This window comes from Halichoeres trimaculatus, unplaced genomic scaffold (assembly GCF_033239565.1).
Source record: "Halichoeres trimaculatus isolate MK-OKI-2021-1 unplaced genomic scaffold, fHalTri1.1 fHalTri1_scaffold_4, whole genome shotgun sequence".
NCBI lineage: Eukaryota > Metazoa > Chordata > Actinopteri > Labriformes > Labridae > Halichoeres > Halichoeres trimaculatus.
The window spans coordinates 6211015-6226907 of record NW_027437182.1 but is presented as its reverse complement, the minus strand read 5'-3'; the positions used below and the strand labels follow the sequence as shown (position 1 = coordinate 6226907).

Sequence of the window (15893 nt, the reverse complement as noted above, 5' to 3'; positions counted from 1 at the left end):
CTACAGCCATAGGGCGCCTGTCGGTCATATGATCCTCAGCTGTGTCTCTTGTTGGGGAGCCCGCGATCTTAATATCCTCTGAACGGCCGAGTTAGAAAAAAATCCACCCCCCATACAGTGGGTGCCGGTAGTAAACTTAGTGACTCAGACAGGAGACGTTTTTTCAACCAGGCTGTAAATAGGTTAATTTCTGGTTTGAAAAAGGCTTTTTTTGGCTTGGTGTGTATGTGACTTCCACTACTTCCAGAGCCAGCCTCAAGAGGACACTCGAGAAACAGGAGATTTTAGCACTTCCACATTGTTTAATATTCTTAGACTGGAGGTTGCCGCTTGATACACCCACATGAGGTCACATGGCACACACACAACCTTGGACTCAACGCCCTCTTTGGCTCCGTTACAGTTCAGCTGCAGAGGGTTATTGCACACGTGCTCAAGTAAGGCTGTGTGCGTGCCCCTCCAAGGCTGAGCAGTGACATTTGTGCAAGTCTTCGAGTTTTTGTTTGTTGTTATTGTTCGTTGTTATTTTTTTCTCAATCTCAAACTACGCCCCCTGTTGGGAATAGTCTGGAATTGACTTTTTTTTTTCCCTCTCTTCTCCCAATGTTGTTTTTTTCATACCTACTCCAAAGGGGTGCTGGGTAGCTAGCTGCTACTATGTTAATCCAATTTCTGCATTTCCCCATGTTTGTTTTCTTATATGTCCTGAAAGGGATGTAACTGAAATGAAATCTTCCCTTGGGGATCAATAAAGTATTCTGATTCTGATTCTGATTCCTCACAGTATTCTTGCAGAATAAGGAACCTCCAGGTGCTATCACATTATGACACTGGTGTTTTTTGTAACAACATAATTCATAATGTAATATTACTTTTTCCAGTACAGCCCTGCCACTGCAATCCACTGATAAGAGCTCTGATAAAAACACAAACAGAAGTTTCTCTGGAAACAACCAAAAGAGTTCACACTCTCTAAAAAGGTCAGGTAATGGTTATATGTTTTATAAGGTCTAATTAGGTTAGAGTATGATATAATAACAAGGGGAATATTGTTCTTTCTTTTCATTTCACAGCTGCCATGAAAAACCTCAGGACTGTTACCCTTCCCCGCAGCTAATGAAATAACTTTAGCATAATATTCTCATTCCCCTTTAAATGAGAAGTCTGTTAAAAATGTGCACATTTGTACTGATAAAACAGCTGAAGGCAAAAGTCCTATTTCCTAAAAACCTTTATGAGCAGGAGGGTAATGTTTGTAAATCAGTGGACAGAGCTGAACACGTCCCGCCTGATGATGAGCCACTTTATCAGCTTTCTATCCCAACTCACTGAGCGTCTTCTTTGTTCCCTCGAAACTCCATCAAACGTTAGGAGTGAAGTTTGTCGTCCTGTGAGGACGTGACGTTTTATTGGGTCTAAAGGTTTGAAACAGAGAGTGTGATGTGATTCAGAGTCATGCATGAGCTAGATAACAGAGCACGTCACCGGTGAGGTCGGCTCTTAACCCTTCCTGACAGGCTGAAGGCGTAATAATTACAGATAAGAGATAAAAACCTTCTCAGCTGAATTAATTCTTGAAGAGTGTTAAAATTTCCTTCAGAAGAGTTTATAGCTCGTTGAAAGAACAGAATGACACTGAAACTTAAAAGGAAACAGCAGGAAACAGAGCAGGAAGGTGGGATTGTTTTTCTGTGTGAAGTGAGGCTGATACTTCAAACGCTTCAACAAAAAAACACTTAATTTTTTGATGCCAGAATGATTCAAGGTGTGTTAATTAATTTATTTTAAGTAGAGTTATGAAGCACTTATTAATGCTGAGAACAGAGTTTATCTACCATAAGGAACACGCTGACTGTTTTTAAGTATCTCATTGAACCTCTCTTTAGATGTATACCTCAAAACGAGCTCCTTGGAGTCCTGGTATAATAGTGAAATCATGGGTCAAAGAAGTAATGAGAACAAAAAGAGAAACTGACCTTATATAGAATGATGTATAATATCATTAAATCACTATTATAAAATGTATTTAAAAGGTTTTGATTTAAGCAGCAGTGTGTTTAGCACTGAGATGTTTCACTTGGTGAGGATGGAGCTGGCTTCAGTCATTTGTAGATGGGGTTGTTGCCCAAAGGACAATTTTCCAATATCCTAGAAAATCTTCCTTTTTTTCACACTCCAATGTTGGCATTGGCATAATGTTATTTTATTTATTTATTTTGTTGCAAGGCTCCGCCCTTTTGTGGCAGCTCTCTCCTCCTTGTCCGTTCGCTTGTAATTTTTTCTTCTCTTTTTCGTCAATTTTGCATTTGGAGTGGATTGTTACATTGTATGTAACAATATAACCATGGCTGCACTGTTTACATGTGAGATCAGCTGTTAGCAGCCTGTAGCATGTCTGCGCTAACTAGTGCAAGGCCTCATGTTTCCCAACAAGGTGAGAACAACATGCTGGTACTGAGGTGTGAGCTAAGAAGTGACGACATGGACCTGTCCTTCCATCCATCGTTATTGGGAACATAAGATCTATCTCCAATAAGATGGACGAGCTAGCCGTGCTAACCCAGCAACAGAGGGAACACCAGAGGGCAGAATAGCATCATGCTATTCACAGACATACCATACCATACCATACCATACCAGCTTTATTTATAGAGCACTTTTAAAAACAACCACAGCTGTAGACAAAGTGCTGTACAGGTAGATCAAATGAAATGATAAAAACAGATAATTAAAAACAGACAAATAAAAGAAAAACATTTTAAAAACAATAAAAAGCAAATAAAAAGCAAGTAAAAGGGAATAAAAGAAAATAAAAGAGAATAAGATCAGGCAAAGAAACTAAGTCTCGCTGGAGTTAAAAGCCAAAGAATAAAAATGGGTTTTAAGACGTGTTTTAAAAGTGGACAGTGAAGGGGTCTCTCTAATGTGCAGGGGAAGACAGTTCCACAATCGGGGAGCAACATTAGAGAAGGCCCTGTCCCCTCTGAGCTTCTTCCTGGACCTTGGTACCTGCAGGATCAGCTGGTCGGCCGACCTGAGGGACCGAGAGGGTGAGTAGGGCTGAAGAAGCTCAGAGAGGTAAGGCGGGGCAAGGCCATTTAAACATTTAAAAACAAACATAAGAATTTTAAAATCAACTCTAAAAGTCACAGGCAGCCAGTGGAGTGAAGCCAGTACTGGGCTGATGTGCTCTCTTTTTCTTGTACCGGTTAAAAGTCGTGCAGCGGCGTTCTGGACCAGCTGCAGACGGGAGAGCAGGGACTGACTCACTCCAACATAAAGTGCGTTGCAATAATCCAAACGTGATGAGATAAAAGCATGGATCACTGTTTCAAAGTGCTGCCTGGACATAAAAGATTTGACCTTTGCCAACCGCCTTAAGTGATAAAAACAAGACTTCACAACATTTTTAATTTGGCTGTCTAGTTTAAAATCACTGTCCAGCTTAAAACCCAGATTGGTAACAGTTGATTTAAAATAAACTGTCAGGGGTCCAAGATCAACAGAGGTGGACTCACAGGGGCCACTTGGTCCAAACACCATAACCTCTGTTTTCTTTTCGTTACAGTTTAAAAAGTTCAGACATGGCTAACAGAGCTAACACCAGACACCAACGCCACATTGGAAGAGCTTCAGCTGCTGTGAGCAGACAGGATCCAGGAGACAGAGACTGAACAGACTGCTGAAGAAGCTCAGTCCTGGACCCTGTGGAGGTGGAGGCTGGCTGACTGAACAATGATGGACAAGCTGTCAGCATCTATTTTCTTATGGACCTATTTGCACTTTCTATACACTTTCTGACTTTTGTTTTATTGTATTGCTGCTGTGACTCTTGAATTTCTTTTCTATTCTATTTGATTCTATTCTATTTGATTCTATTCTATTCACTCACAGGAAAAGACTTGATGTTCCACTGCACCACGTTCTTCTCTGGTACCCACTTGGTGCTCCCCGTGCTTGTCTTAAACTTTGGGGAGTCTGCGTCGCTGGGCACCGGCACCAGAATGGACACGTTGTTGGCGGTGGAGCGACTTTTAAACTGACTTCGAGCCTGAGAGACGAAACAAAGGACACAGTTTAAAAGTCAGCACAAGCCTTTTAGACTCAACAGGAAAAACAGAATCCAGATTTAAATCATAGTGGACTTAATGATTATCCTCACTGCAGCTTGTTATTCTGAGTCTGGCGTGAACAGATGGTAATCAGTAATCCACCTGAGAGGTGTGTGGCATAAATATCAAATTAGCTCCAGTGAGAGGACTCCACAAGCAGATAAGGACACTGTTCCCTATATGTGTGTGTGTATGTGTGTGTGTGTGTGTGTGTGTGTGAATTTGTGTCATCATTACCTTCACCTTGATCTCCACACGGCTGTGAGAGAACTTCTCAATCACGCTCTCGATCCATATGAGCGGCTTTACCTGTCAAAGGGAGAGATAGAGAGACGGAGGGAAGCGGAGGGAGGGAACAAGGTCAGAGGGGCGAGAGCACAGAGCTTAGCGGCAACGCCATGACACACATCATCGGAGCGACGCCGAGAGAGTTAGAGACGCTGTGTTTGTACAAGAGACACAATAAGTGTGATGAGGGCAGATTTCAAACCCAGCATGTCTCTGAAGTCCATGGAGCAGCATGTAAACCAGGCTGTAACGATGACAGGTGACATATGGGGAATGTACCTCCACCTCTGCTTCTCTCTTTCATTTCACAAGAAAAAAACCTATTTATTTATTTTTTTTCAATTCTTTATTTTTCAGTCCTAAAGGCAGACATCAGGACAAAATCATATACATGGAATAGTAATACAGTTTCCTCTGACATTATATTTTTTCTTTTCTTGTTTGAATATAAAACTAGAAAAGCACTCAGAGAGCACAGACCTCCGCCAAGCATATTGTGATTGTCCCTGTACATATTTCTCATTCCAGATCTTAGTATCCAGATTATTGCCAGGATCTGGATCATACTTTTACATCTGTCAGAAATTATGGTGACATTATCTTGTATTGTTTTGCAAAGCAATCCGACCATTTATGGTGGAGTTATATACACATATGGTGATAACAGCCCTATCTCATAATGATGAAGAATCCTTAAAAAAAATCCTGGATCCAGACAGTGATCTGGATCACCTCCAAAATTTAATCACTTCTTCCTTATACCATTTTCAAGATTTCCTGAAAATTTCATCAAGATCCGTTTGTTACTTTTTGAGTTATGTTGTTCACAGACAGACAGACAAACTCTCCCATAAACATAACCTCCTTGGCGGAGGTAACAAACTGTAACATGGGAGAGACATAGGCTGTGTCCCCATTCAGGGTCTGCAGCCCATGAAGGCTGCAGCCTACAGACCCAAAGGCTGAATTGAATTAAGACGGTTTGGTCTGTGGAGCATTTCCTGTTTTGTCACTCTCATCGTCACGCAGCGCCGCCCTCACCTGTCAGACTTACATCAGTAATGTCACATAGATTTGGTACAGCAAGCTTTTCAAACACATGTAAACCAAAAGTTTACATTTAAAACAGGATGGTTTTTTTGTTCTATTACCATAACCATCATTAAACAGAGTAAAAAGTGCCAGATCAATTAAAAAAAACTGAATAAGGTGACAGCTGTTTTAGTTTATCTGCTTCTCTTTTTTCAAAGTACTGAATTGATTGAATGTATTGTTTGAATTCCCTCTTAAAAAAAAAAAAAAATCAAGGATTATTTTCCTAGAGAATGTACATTTATAAATGTAGATTTTTTTTCATAATGAGAAGATTTATAAAGAAAGTGTTTTTTCTCTGTGAATTACTTGAAACGAACCCAAATACATTTCTCAGTAAAATAAAACCTTAACTTAAAACCTAAAATCAAGGTTTTCAGAAATGAAATCACAGTTGTTGCCAGAAATCCTACACAAGTGGATAATACAGGCATTTGGTCATGTCCATCATCTTCTGTGTTTACATGCAACAAATCTTGGGATATGTGAGACTAAAGAGGCCGGATTCATCGGCCTGATTTGGGACACAGCCAACTAAGTATACATAAAATAGTCTTGAGAAGGAGAAAAGTAGAACAAAACCACAACCACACAAGAGCTAATTAAGGTTGTATATGGTCACAAATTCCTCCACAAAATCTAACCATCTTTTTGCAGATGTAAACAAAAAGTAATCATTTCCATGACATTAATATACTTTACACTTTGAATCCACTCCTATAAAAATGACTATTTTTAACTCTGAAGTTTAATTTTTACATTATGTGTATATAATTACCATTTCCTGCGAGTTCCCACTCTCTGATCAGGCTCATACAAAGTTTGACACTCAGTGTTTTCTGTGAGTAAACTGAGAAAAGTATGAACACCCTGCGCTGTGATGAAGCACCTGTTTATGTGTCCTGCTGAGAGACAAATATAAGGTATATGTGGCTGGTGCAATCAGCAAGTAGGTGTTTGGAGTGTGTGTGTGTGTGTTTGTGTGTGTGTGTCCCACTCACCGTGGTGTTGAGGCGGTACGACATGAGCTCGCTCTCGCCATCAGGGGGGATGAAGGAGATGGTGCGGTCATTCTCAAAGCGTGACAGACGGACACACTGATGGAACTTCACATCCTCCAGCTCCACTGTCTTACTCTTCTCTCCTGAGACACACACACACACACACACACACACACACACACACACACACACACACACACACACCAAAACAAACAACACACAAGACACACAAGAAAGATTGAGAGCTTTTCACGCAGCCTTGGAGAAAAACAAGGTCAAGGTAATAATGGCTGACAAATATTCTCTCCAACACACACACTGTGCAGTCCCTCCCACTGACATCCATCCAGCTAAGACCAACACATCCACACCTGATACACACCTGATACACACACACACATTAATTAAAGCATGTAAATCTTGACGTTTCAGTCAAGAAAAACACACACACAAACATCTCTGTTACTGAAATTCTTTTTGGAAAATAAATGCTGCTACTCGGGGTCTTTTGTTGTGGTCTTGTTTTTATTACGCACGCCCACCAGGAGGGCTCCATAGTAGAGGTAGATTTGACACTGCTCTTGATCATTTAACTGCTTCAGTACACAAACTTTTGTGTTAGTGTGGGTGTTAAAAACCGGTTAGACACAGATATTAGTTTGAAAAAAGCAAATTAAAAGTGCCACTACTTAGAAAAAAAATCCAGGAGCATTTTAGTGTTTCCTGATTAGGACTAATTAGTAATTCAAACATGGTGGAGCTCTTCAGAGAAATCAGGTTTTAAAAGGATCTGACAGAAATCCAAAACAGCCTCAGTTACTGGAGTGAAATACAGAAACCTGACTCCCAGTGAACGACTGCTCCTGAAGGCAGCGCTGAAGGAGAGGACCTGAGCACTGCTGTCTGAATCAGTGTGTAGGTGGAGTAAACGTAGGCGGCTGAGCTGTTATTATTTTCATTCTGTCCAAACTCCAAGCCTGCGACAGCCTCAGATGACAGATATGGCAGATTTGTCTTCTTTGTCAGAAATGTAGTGTGATTTCTGTAAGGATATCGACAGAATTTCAACCAATTGAACAAAACAATGGAGCAAACGCCTGCGAGCTGGCGGCGCAGGCTGCACTGAATCTACACTTGACACGCATCAATCTCAGAATCGCTTGACAAATGTTTCCCTCTCAGCTCGGTCATAGACGTATATCAGCCGAGAGGTTTCAGGGCTCTCCTTCTTCCAGGTGATTTCCACTGCTGTGCTGCACTCAAACTTTCAGCACCGTCACCTCCACACATTACCCCTGCAGCCTCAGGGGTCTGTAGCTTTAAATACACTCCTGATCAAAATTTTAAGACCAGTTAAAAAATTGCACACATTTACATTTTGCACTGTAGGATTTTATGAATGTTCTCAGTAGAGTTTCAAAATGCGAAAAAAAAAAACAAAAAAAAACAGAAGTGATACAAAAAATTAAAAATAAAAATAAAAAATTGAGAATAATAAAAAAATTAAATAAAAATAATAAAAAAATTGAAATTATTTGCTTACTCATTTTTGGGGTTTTGACTCCCATTTTTTTCTTTTTGCATCTTAAACCTCTATGGAGAACTTTTTTAAGATCCAGCTGTGCAAAATGTAAATTAATGCAATTTTCAACTGTTCTTAAAGATCAATCAATCTATCAATCAAACTTTACTTATGAAGCACTTTCCATTCACAATAGTGGCAACACAAAGTGCTTGACAAAAGAAAAGAAAAGAAAACAAACAAAAAATTATATTAATGATCATAAGTGACCTGATAAACCCACAAAAACACACACATCAGTGTACAACCCTCCAACCCACACCCCTAGTGCACAAGGTGAACACAGTTAAAGGGCAACTCCGATGTTTTGACACCTGGACCTTATTTATAGGTGTGTGCATGCTCATATACTCACTCAGACAAACATCGTGCAGCTCAGGGTCCTTCAGAAGTTGTTTAGATCCAGCTGATTTTGGCCGCACTTAGCGGGGGCCAAGGCAAGGGAGCTTCAGCGTGGGACATGATCTATGCAAAATCGCTCATTTCGGCTATATTTTGTCATCCATCACCAATGTTATCATAAAGTCAGCTCCTCTACCGTCTTCAGACTACGACTTCGAGTTTGACGGTTGTCCTTACCGGTTTGAGCCTGAGTACACGGACGAGGAGCTCCATGAAAGAAGGATGCAGAGGGAGAGAGACGAAGAGCTGGCTCGAGAACAACAAACAGGAGCACGTCCACGACTCAATGCAAACTGGTGGTGCGCTTGTGGACAGTGTTCGCCTATGGCAACAGAAGAGGAGTGTGTTTGTGATAACGATGGATGAAAAAATATAGCTGAAATGAGCGATTTTGCAGAGATTATGTCCCGTGCTGAAGCTCCCTTGCCGTGGCCCCCTCTAAGTGCGGCTAAAATCGGTTGGATCTAAACAACTTCTGAAGGACTCCGAGCTGCACAATGTTTGTCTGAGTGAGTATATGAGCATGCACACACCTATAAATTAGGTCCAGGTGTCAAAAAAACGGAGTTACCCTTTAATTAAAATCCTTGCAGAAGACCAAAGAACTGTGGAAACCCTATTTGAAGACCTTAAAGATGCTATAAGAAGGATCTGTTTTAATTACACTCCCTCCTCACACTCTTGTGGCCCGGAGTCTCCGCACTGTTGTAAACTACTCTCAGCGAGACGTGTTTGTTTTGGAATTAAACGGAGATCGGATCGAAACAAAATTTTCTTTGTTCAAGACAACTTTTTGCTGGATACAAAGTGCTGAGGTAAGGTATTTATGAGGACAGTTACGTAGCGCTACTGTTTGAAATGTGACATCAAGCAAACGTTGTAGTAGCCAGCTATATGTAGTGTTATCGGCAGCCTGGTGCCCTGATGTATCTGTAGGCTAACATGACGACAAGTAAACATTTTCCGTTTGTAAGTAGTTAAGTAGCCGGCTATATTTAGCACAGCTAGTAGCCCAGTGCTTTAAGACATGTCTGTAACGTGTAAGGTTAGTAAATCCTGGTTAGCTATGTCCTGCCAGTCATCTACAAAGCAGAGCTAACATAACCTCACTTTTTATTTTATTGACAGACTCTCAAGTGTGAACAGTAAAGTTTATTATTACAGTTTATTGTAGATATTTGCTAGGCGCCGCCCTGTTGGCTTTAGCTGCCTTATGCAGCAGCTCTCTTTTCTTTGACTGTTTTTTTGTAATTTTTTCATCTCTTTTTTGTAATCTTTGTATTTGGTGTGGGTCGTTACTTTATTTGGCTCATTTGTTGGTCATAGACACCAAACTTTTTGTGGCTTCAGTGATATTTTTACTACTTTTTAGCAGACTGTAGCATGTCAATGCTAACTGCTGTCAGGCCTGATGAAGATCCCACAAGGTGAGGAGAAGGAGACATGGCTAACAGAGCTAACATCAGACACAAACGCCACATTGGAAGAGCTTCACCTGCTGTGAGCAGACAGGATCCATGAGACAGAGACTGAACAGACTGCTGAAGAAGCTCAGTCCTGGACCCTGTGGAGGTGGAGGCTGGCTGACTGGACAATGATGGACAAGCTGTCATCATCTATTTTCTTATGGAGCTTTTTGCACTTTCTATACACTTTCTTACGTTTGTTTTCTTGATTGCTGCTGTGACTTCAAATTGGTTGTACTTGTTACAATGACAATAAAGTTCTATTCTATTCTATTCTATTCTATTCTATTCTATCATTATCATTATTATTACTAGAAGCTTTTAGTTGTGGGCTTTTAACCTGTAACTTTTTAAACATGTGTACACACTGTCCTGTACGTTATCTATCCTGGTCTGAAACTGTTGTGTAGACATCTTAATTCAACAGTTACTTTCATCCCCAGTTTTTTTCTTTCTTTTTTTTTATTGTTTATCTTCTTTGCATTTTCATGCCTGTGAAGCTGACTCCTCTCCAGGGGATCAATAAGACCTTATCTTATCTCATCTTTATTCTTTTCACTGGAAGGATATACTCAGACCAGCCTGGCACCAACAGCCTCACCATGTTCAAAGTCACATTAATCACTTCTTTTCTCCATTCAAACTAATTATGTTAGGTTGAATAGAAAATGAAGACAACAATGGGAACAAGAACTCTGAACACTGTTTCTAAAAGACGTCTTTGTTGGGGATTTAACTGATGTTCAAATCTGTTTTCTTTAGGGGGTAAAACCTGAATCTTGCAGACAGTTCCTCTCAAAAGCAGAGCATGAGAGCAACAATGCTTTTAAAATTTGTACTTTAAGTGTGTGACCCCTCTGATGGAGGCGTCTCCGGTCTGCAGGAGAACACACTCGTCCTCCTCCTCCTCCTCCGTGGTTAATGAGCGGTGCTGAGGGGAGTCAAACTGCTGTCAACTAGCTTTCCTGGTCAACCATCAGCTCAAGACTGCTTCCCCTGCTCTGAATGCAGCCCTGGGCCTTCACTGTCTGAGAGGATGTGTGTGAGAGTGTGTGTGTGTGTGTGTGTTTATTTGTGTATGCTGCTTCCATGTTCATTGTTCTCTTTCTTGTGTGTGTACGTGCATAGGTTTATGCATGTTTACTCACAACTTCCTCGTTCTGCTATTGATTTTGTGCTTGCCTGTTTTTGTTTACGTGTGTGTGTGTGTGTGTGTGTGTGTGTGTGTGTGTGTGTGTGTGTGTGTGACATTTCCTCATTTGCTGTGAGTGCTGGCTGAAATCTTGGGAGAAAACAAGCAAAGTAAGGCAGCCATTTAATACGTTGTTCTTTCCCACCCAGCTCTTCTTTTTCAAATATTATGTCTGTTACACACACACACACACCACCACACACACGTACACACATCATTGCATGTAGCCTTATCAAGATGACAGGAAAGAAAGGTCATACGGGACACTTTGTCATTGCTCAGAGGTCGGCAGGAGAGACAGGTGCGTGTGTGTGTGGGAGTGTGTGTTTGGTGTGTGTGTCTGTTAACGACAAGTGACGATTGAAGATGTAACACTGTCCCCTGTGGTTCACCTTTAAAGGCTGCACACACCTGTTTCTGTGCTCTGACGCAAACCGCAGACAGGAGGAACCAGTCTGTTTCCTGCCTGCCGTCAAACAATCGTAAATAGAGTGAAGCAGGTAACACAAGGAACAGTTTTGAACTTGGAGTTAGAGACTGTTTCTGTTCAAAACACCTGAACGAGCAACAGTATCATCACAAGTGCAACCAAAGAGAAACCTCAACTCATTCTCCATCAGTTGAGCTTGAAAGCTTGAAAAATGTCCCGCTATCATTTTATCATTCTGCTTTCTTCCTGCTCACCCAGCAGCGATTTTTGCTTGATTCTGATTGGTCCAAAACTTATATTCATCTAAACAGTGAGAGAGACTTCAAGCACAACCATAGGCTGTATGGACAACATGGCTGTGCCTTTTAACCTTGTACAGTTTTGAAGTCAAAATACCCTCATCTGAGGCACCACAGCCAGCATCTGCACAGGGGAGAATCTGAGTTAAGGAGAGCCAGTAATAAAAAAAAGTCTGATTTCTTTATTTCAAGAGTCTAATCTCTTCTTGGCTCTCCTTTTAGAACAGCAGCTGTCTGTCATCTTTAAATGTGATGTTTAACCCTATTTTTAACGTCTAATGACTAACGAAAACACAATTTTCCTGAAAAAAGAGGAATTGGAAACAATTCTGCCAAATAATATCTTAATATCACCACAGCATACAGATGTGAGAAACATTTCTATGGGGTGTATTTGTTTTTTAAAGTTTGACCGCCGCTCCTTTAGAATGAACAGGGAGACAGATTTTTTGACCTATACTGCAGCCAGCCACCAGGGGGAGCAGTTTCTGTGGCAACCTCACTTCGAGCTGAGCAAGTCCCTTTTCTTTTCTTATTTTTTCTTTTTTTTTATAGTCTTTGCACTGCAAAAAATGAAATCTTATCAAATGTTTTCGTCTTATTTTCACATTCGCCTGACCAGTCCAGAAAAAATGTCTTATTTTAAGTTATTTAAAGACAAAAATGAGGTCTGAATTGCTTGCAACTAGTAAAAAAATCTGCCAATGGAACAAGAGAAAAAGTTTATTGTATTACAACATTATTCTAGTTTCAAGCAAATTTTCAATACATTTTTTCTTGTTCCATTGGCAAAATTATCTACTTGTTACCAGTGATTCAGACCTCATTTTTTGTCTCTAAATAACTTGAAATAGACATTTTTCTGGACTGGTCAGGTGAATGTGGCTCAAATCAAGTACAATAAGACATTTTTTACTTAAAGTAAGAGAAAAACACTTGATAAGGTTTCAGTTTTTTTGCAGTGTGAGCACATGAAGAGGAGTTGGTACATTAATAAAGTTTTTGATTTGGGGCCTTGTCCCGCTTTATAACTCTCAGGAAAAGTGCTGAACATGTCTGTGGTTTCCCTCTGGGCTGGGCACTATGGCCCAACGGTTAGAGCTGCAGCCTCACAGTAAGAAGTTCACCAGCTTGATTTCACTGTTCGACCAGTAGGTCTGTCTGTGTGGAGTTTGCGTGTTCCCCCTGGGTTCTCTCTGGGTACTTTGCTTCCTCCCACAGTCAAAAAAATGCTCAGGTTAATTAAGGGGTGGGGAATAAAATTGAAAATGGATATATTGGGATTTTTTGTTTGGCAATATCAAAATCAAATATCAAAATTTCAAATTCAAATTCTTAATTTTGGTCTTTGTTTATACACTGGATTGGAAAAAAGTTACCACTTTTCTCCAGCAGAGGGTGAAATGTTTCTCTCTGACCCATGTGATGTGCATTTTATGGGAAAATATGGCTCCTGATATAGTCTGTAGACATTATCATCATCATTTAACTTTTTTCACATGGTCTGGTGTTAAAAAAGCAAACTAAAAATCGCAAAAACTTAAATATTGAAGAATCGCAATTTAAATCAAACCAGCACCCCAAGAATCGTTATAGAATCACATCACGAGAATAGCATATTGTCCAAGCTCTGGGTTAATTGGTGACTCCAAATTGTTTTTTAAGCAAGAGTGTGAGCGTGACAGGTTGTCTGTCTCTGTGTCAGCCCCGTGATTGACCGGCGACCAGTCCAGGGTGTACCCAGCCACTCGCCCAATGACAGCAGAGATAGACTCCAGCCACCCCCGACCCTGAACAGGACAAGAGAAATACTGTCATTAGGATGGTCAGTTAGACCAAGAATAGAACTGTTTTAATGCCACCTGGGGAGCTCATTACTCCTGTTTGATTGGATATTAATCAGCTGATCAATTGATGAAAACAGAGTTCTTGACCTTGAAACAAGGTCAAACTTTCTGAAAACCTCCCTGCAGAAAACAATTAAAAACTTACAGCAGCTGATGAGATTTTCTTTGAGTCATGCAATTTAAAAAAAAATGTTGCTGTAACTTCAACCATCCCTATATAATCTTATTATTTTGTGTAGCATTTTTATGTGTTTTAAGGGATGTTTTAGTGTTTTGCACAACCTTGTTGTACATTTATTACAAATTGCTTTCCATCAGTGTGAGCGTGTGATAAAAGATTATTTAAAACTAAAGTTTTATTCTTGTTCTCCTTTCTTTCTGTGTTGCTTATTTTGTACTTTTGTAACCGAGAAATCAATGCTAACAGACAAATCTTTGCAAAATATAAATATTTATAGCCACACAGGACTTATTTCAAGTGTTTGGCACCTTTAAGTTTTTAATTAAAACATGATGGATGCACCCTAACTACTGTACTTCTACTAGTTCTTCATTGTGACAGTTCTGGACTTCTGCCAGCAGAGGGCAGTGTTAAATGATTTATCATCTTCTTGCATGCTCTCTGCATCCCTCTGGGATAAAATGTGCACATCAGGCAAACATGTTAAACCTCAAATGACTGCAAAATGATATGTAAAGAAGTGTAACTGCAGACGATGAGCGCGCAAAACCCGTTTTCACATTTTAATAAACATTCAGAGCGTGTGTGGGTTGCTGTTTGTGTCGGTGTGTTTGTTTGATCATTATTTCTGATCATTTTCAGAGTGGATATGTTATTTCCCAGACTGCATCACACAGCGGGGGGACTGAGGGCTGCGTATACAGGATATCCACAGACCCTCACCTTTCATCTGCAGGCCTGTAGCCCGGGGTGAGGATTAACTCGGAGGCAGAGAGGCGAGACAGTGATGGGGTCTTTTTCCCTTCAAGTAAGAAGCAGTGGGGAGGGGGAGAGATGTAGGCAAGAAAGAGGAAAGGAGAAGAAGGAGATGAGCGTGAGGAGGGGGAGCGGGAAGAGACAAGGGGATCTGCAGCAGTGGGAGACATTAATGGAAAAATTGGGAAAGTAGGAGTAAAGGGAGGGGAAGATGAGGAAGGATGAAAGCTAAGCTGAGGGTGGGATTCGGGGAAGAGGGAGCTCAGATGGAGAGGTGAGGGTGGAAATGTGAATCTGAGTTCAACTGGAAGCATATTTTCCTGATATTTCTGCTGTTTGCACATTATTCCATCAGATGTTTTACTTGAATTTCAAAACTGGTATCTTGAGGGAAATATTTCCATTCAAGCTACGACAGAACACGATGATACCTGGTCCACAGTGTACACACACACTCTGTCTAAAATGTCAAACCTGGCAGCTGGAGGTGATGAGAATCTCACAAATATTCCTCTCACGCGTCACTTGTGTTCGACGGTGTGTCAGCTTGACTGAGTGGGTAGACAGATAACGAGATGAACTTTCAACCCACCTGATGCTGTACAAGCACATCGCCGCACATACCTGTGACACTCTGCATTCTTTAGAGAGCAGGACGATCGTTCTGTGAGACTAAACAGAGACTGTCTGTTACTTACTGCCTGTGATTTCAAACAGCACTTTGTCATTGAGGCCCAGTCTGAGTTCAGGCATCCCCGACAGGACCACTTTGAGCTTAATGGTGCCGACGATTTCACTCCGCAGGACGCTTCCGTTCGCACTCACCTGCAGACAGAGGAGCAGTAAATTAAACAAGAGCTGTGTCCATTTATTCTCTACAGCATGGGCGCCGAAAAGGGGGGGGGGGGGTTCTAGGGGCCCATTATTTACAGGGGCCCAGAAAGGCCCTTAATCAAATTATAATGCTGACAAAAATAATGTGACACTATGCTGTTAGTTTACAATCGATTAACATAATTAATCACGATTAATCGTATGATTGTTCATAGTTAACTGGCGATTAATTTCATTATTTGTTTTTAAATCATTAAAGGATCAGCACCTCAGTACATCTCTGCCCTTTTAAATATTTACACTTCCTTGCGGTCCCTGAGGTCTGCTGATCATTTTCACCTCATAGTTTCCAAAAACCTGTTTAAAGACCCGAGGTGATGGAGCCTTTTCGGTAGTGGCTCCCAAATTATG

The 15893-nt window shown here is 40.8% G+C and overlaps 1 protein-coding gene across 1 annotated transcript in view; it reads right to left on the bottom strand.

Annotated features, from left to right (window-relative positions):
- ap1m3 (adaptor related protein complex 1 subunit mu 3) overlaps positions 1–15893 on the bottom strand; it is a 55916-nt gene that overhangs the window by 9848 nt on the left and 30175 nt on the right. Inside the window, exons 6-9 of the mRNA XM_074667352.1 lie at positions 15347–15473; positions 6494–6636; positions 4350–4421; positions 3893–4051 (exon numbers count right to left, since the gene is read on the bottom strand). Coding sequence (XP_074523453.1) covers positions 3893–4051; positions 4350–4421; positions 6494–6636; positions 15347–15473 — 501 coding nt within the window. The remainder of the gene's footprint in view (positions 1–3892; positions 4052–4349; positions 4422–6493; positions 6637–15346; positions 15474–15893) is intronic.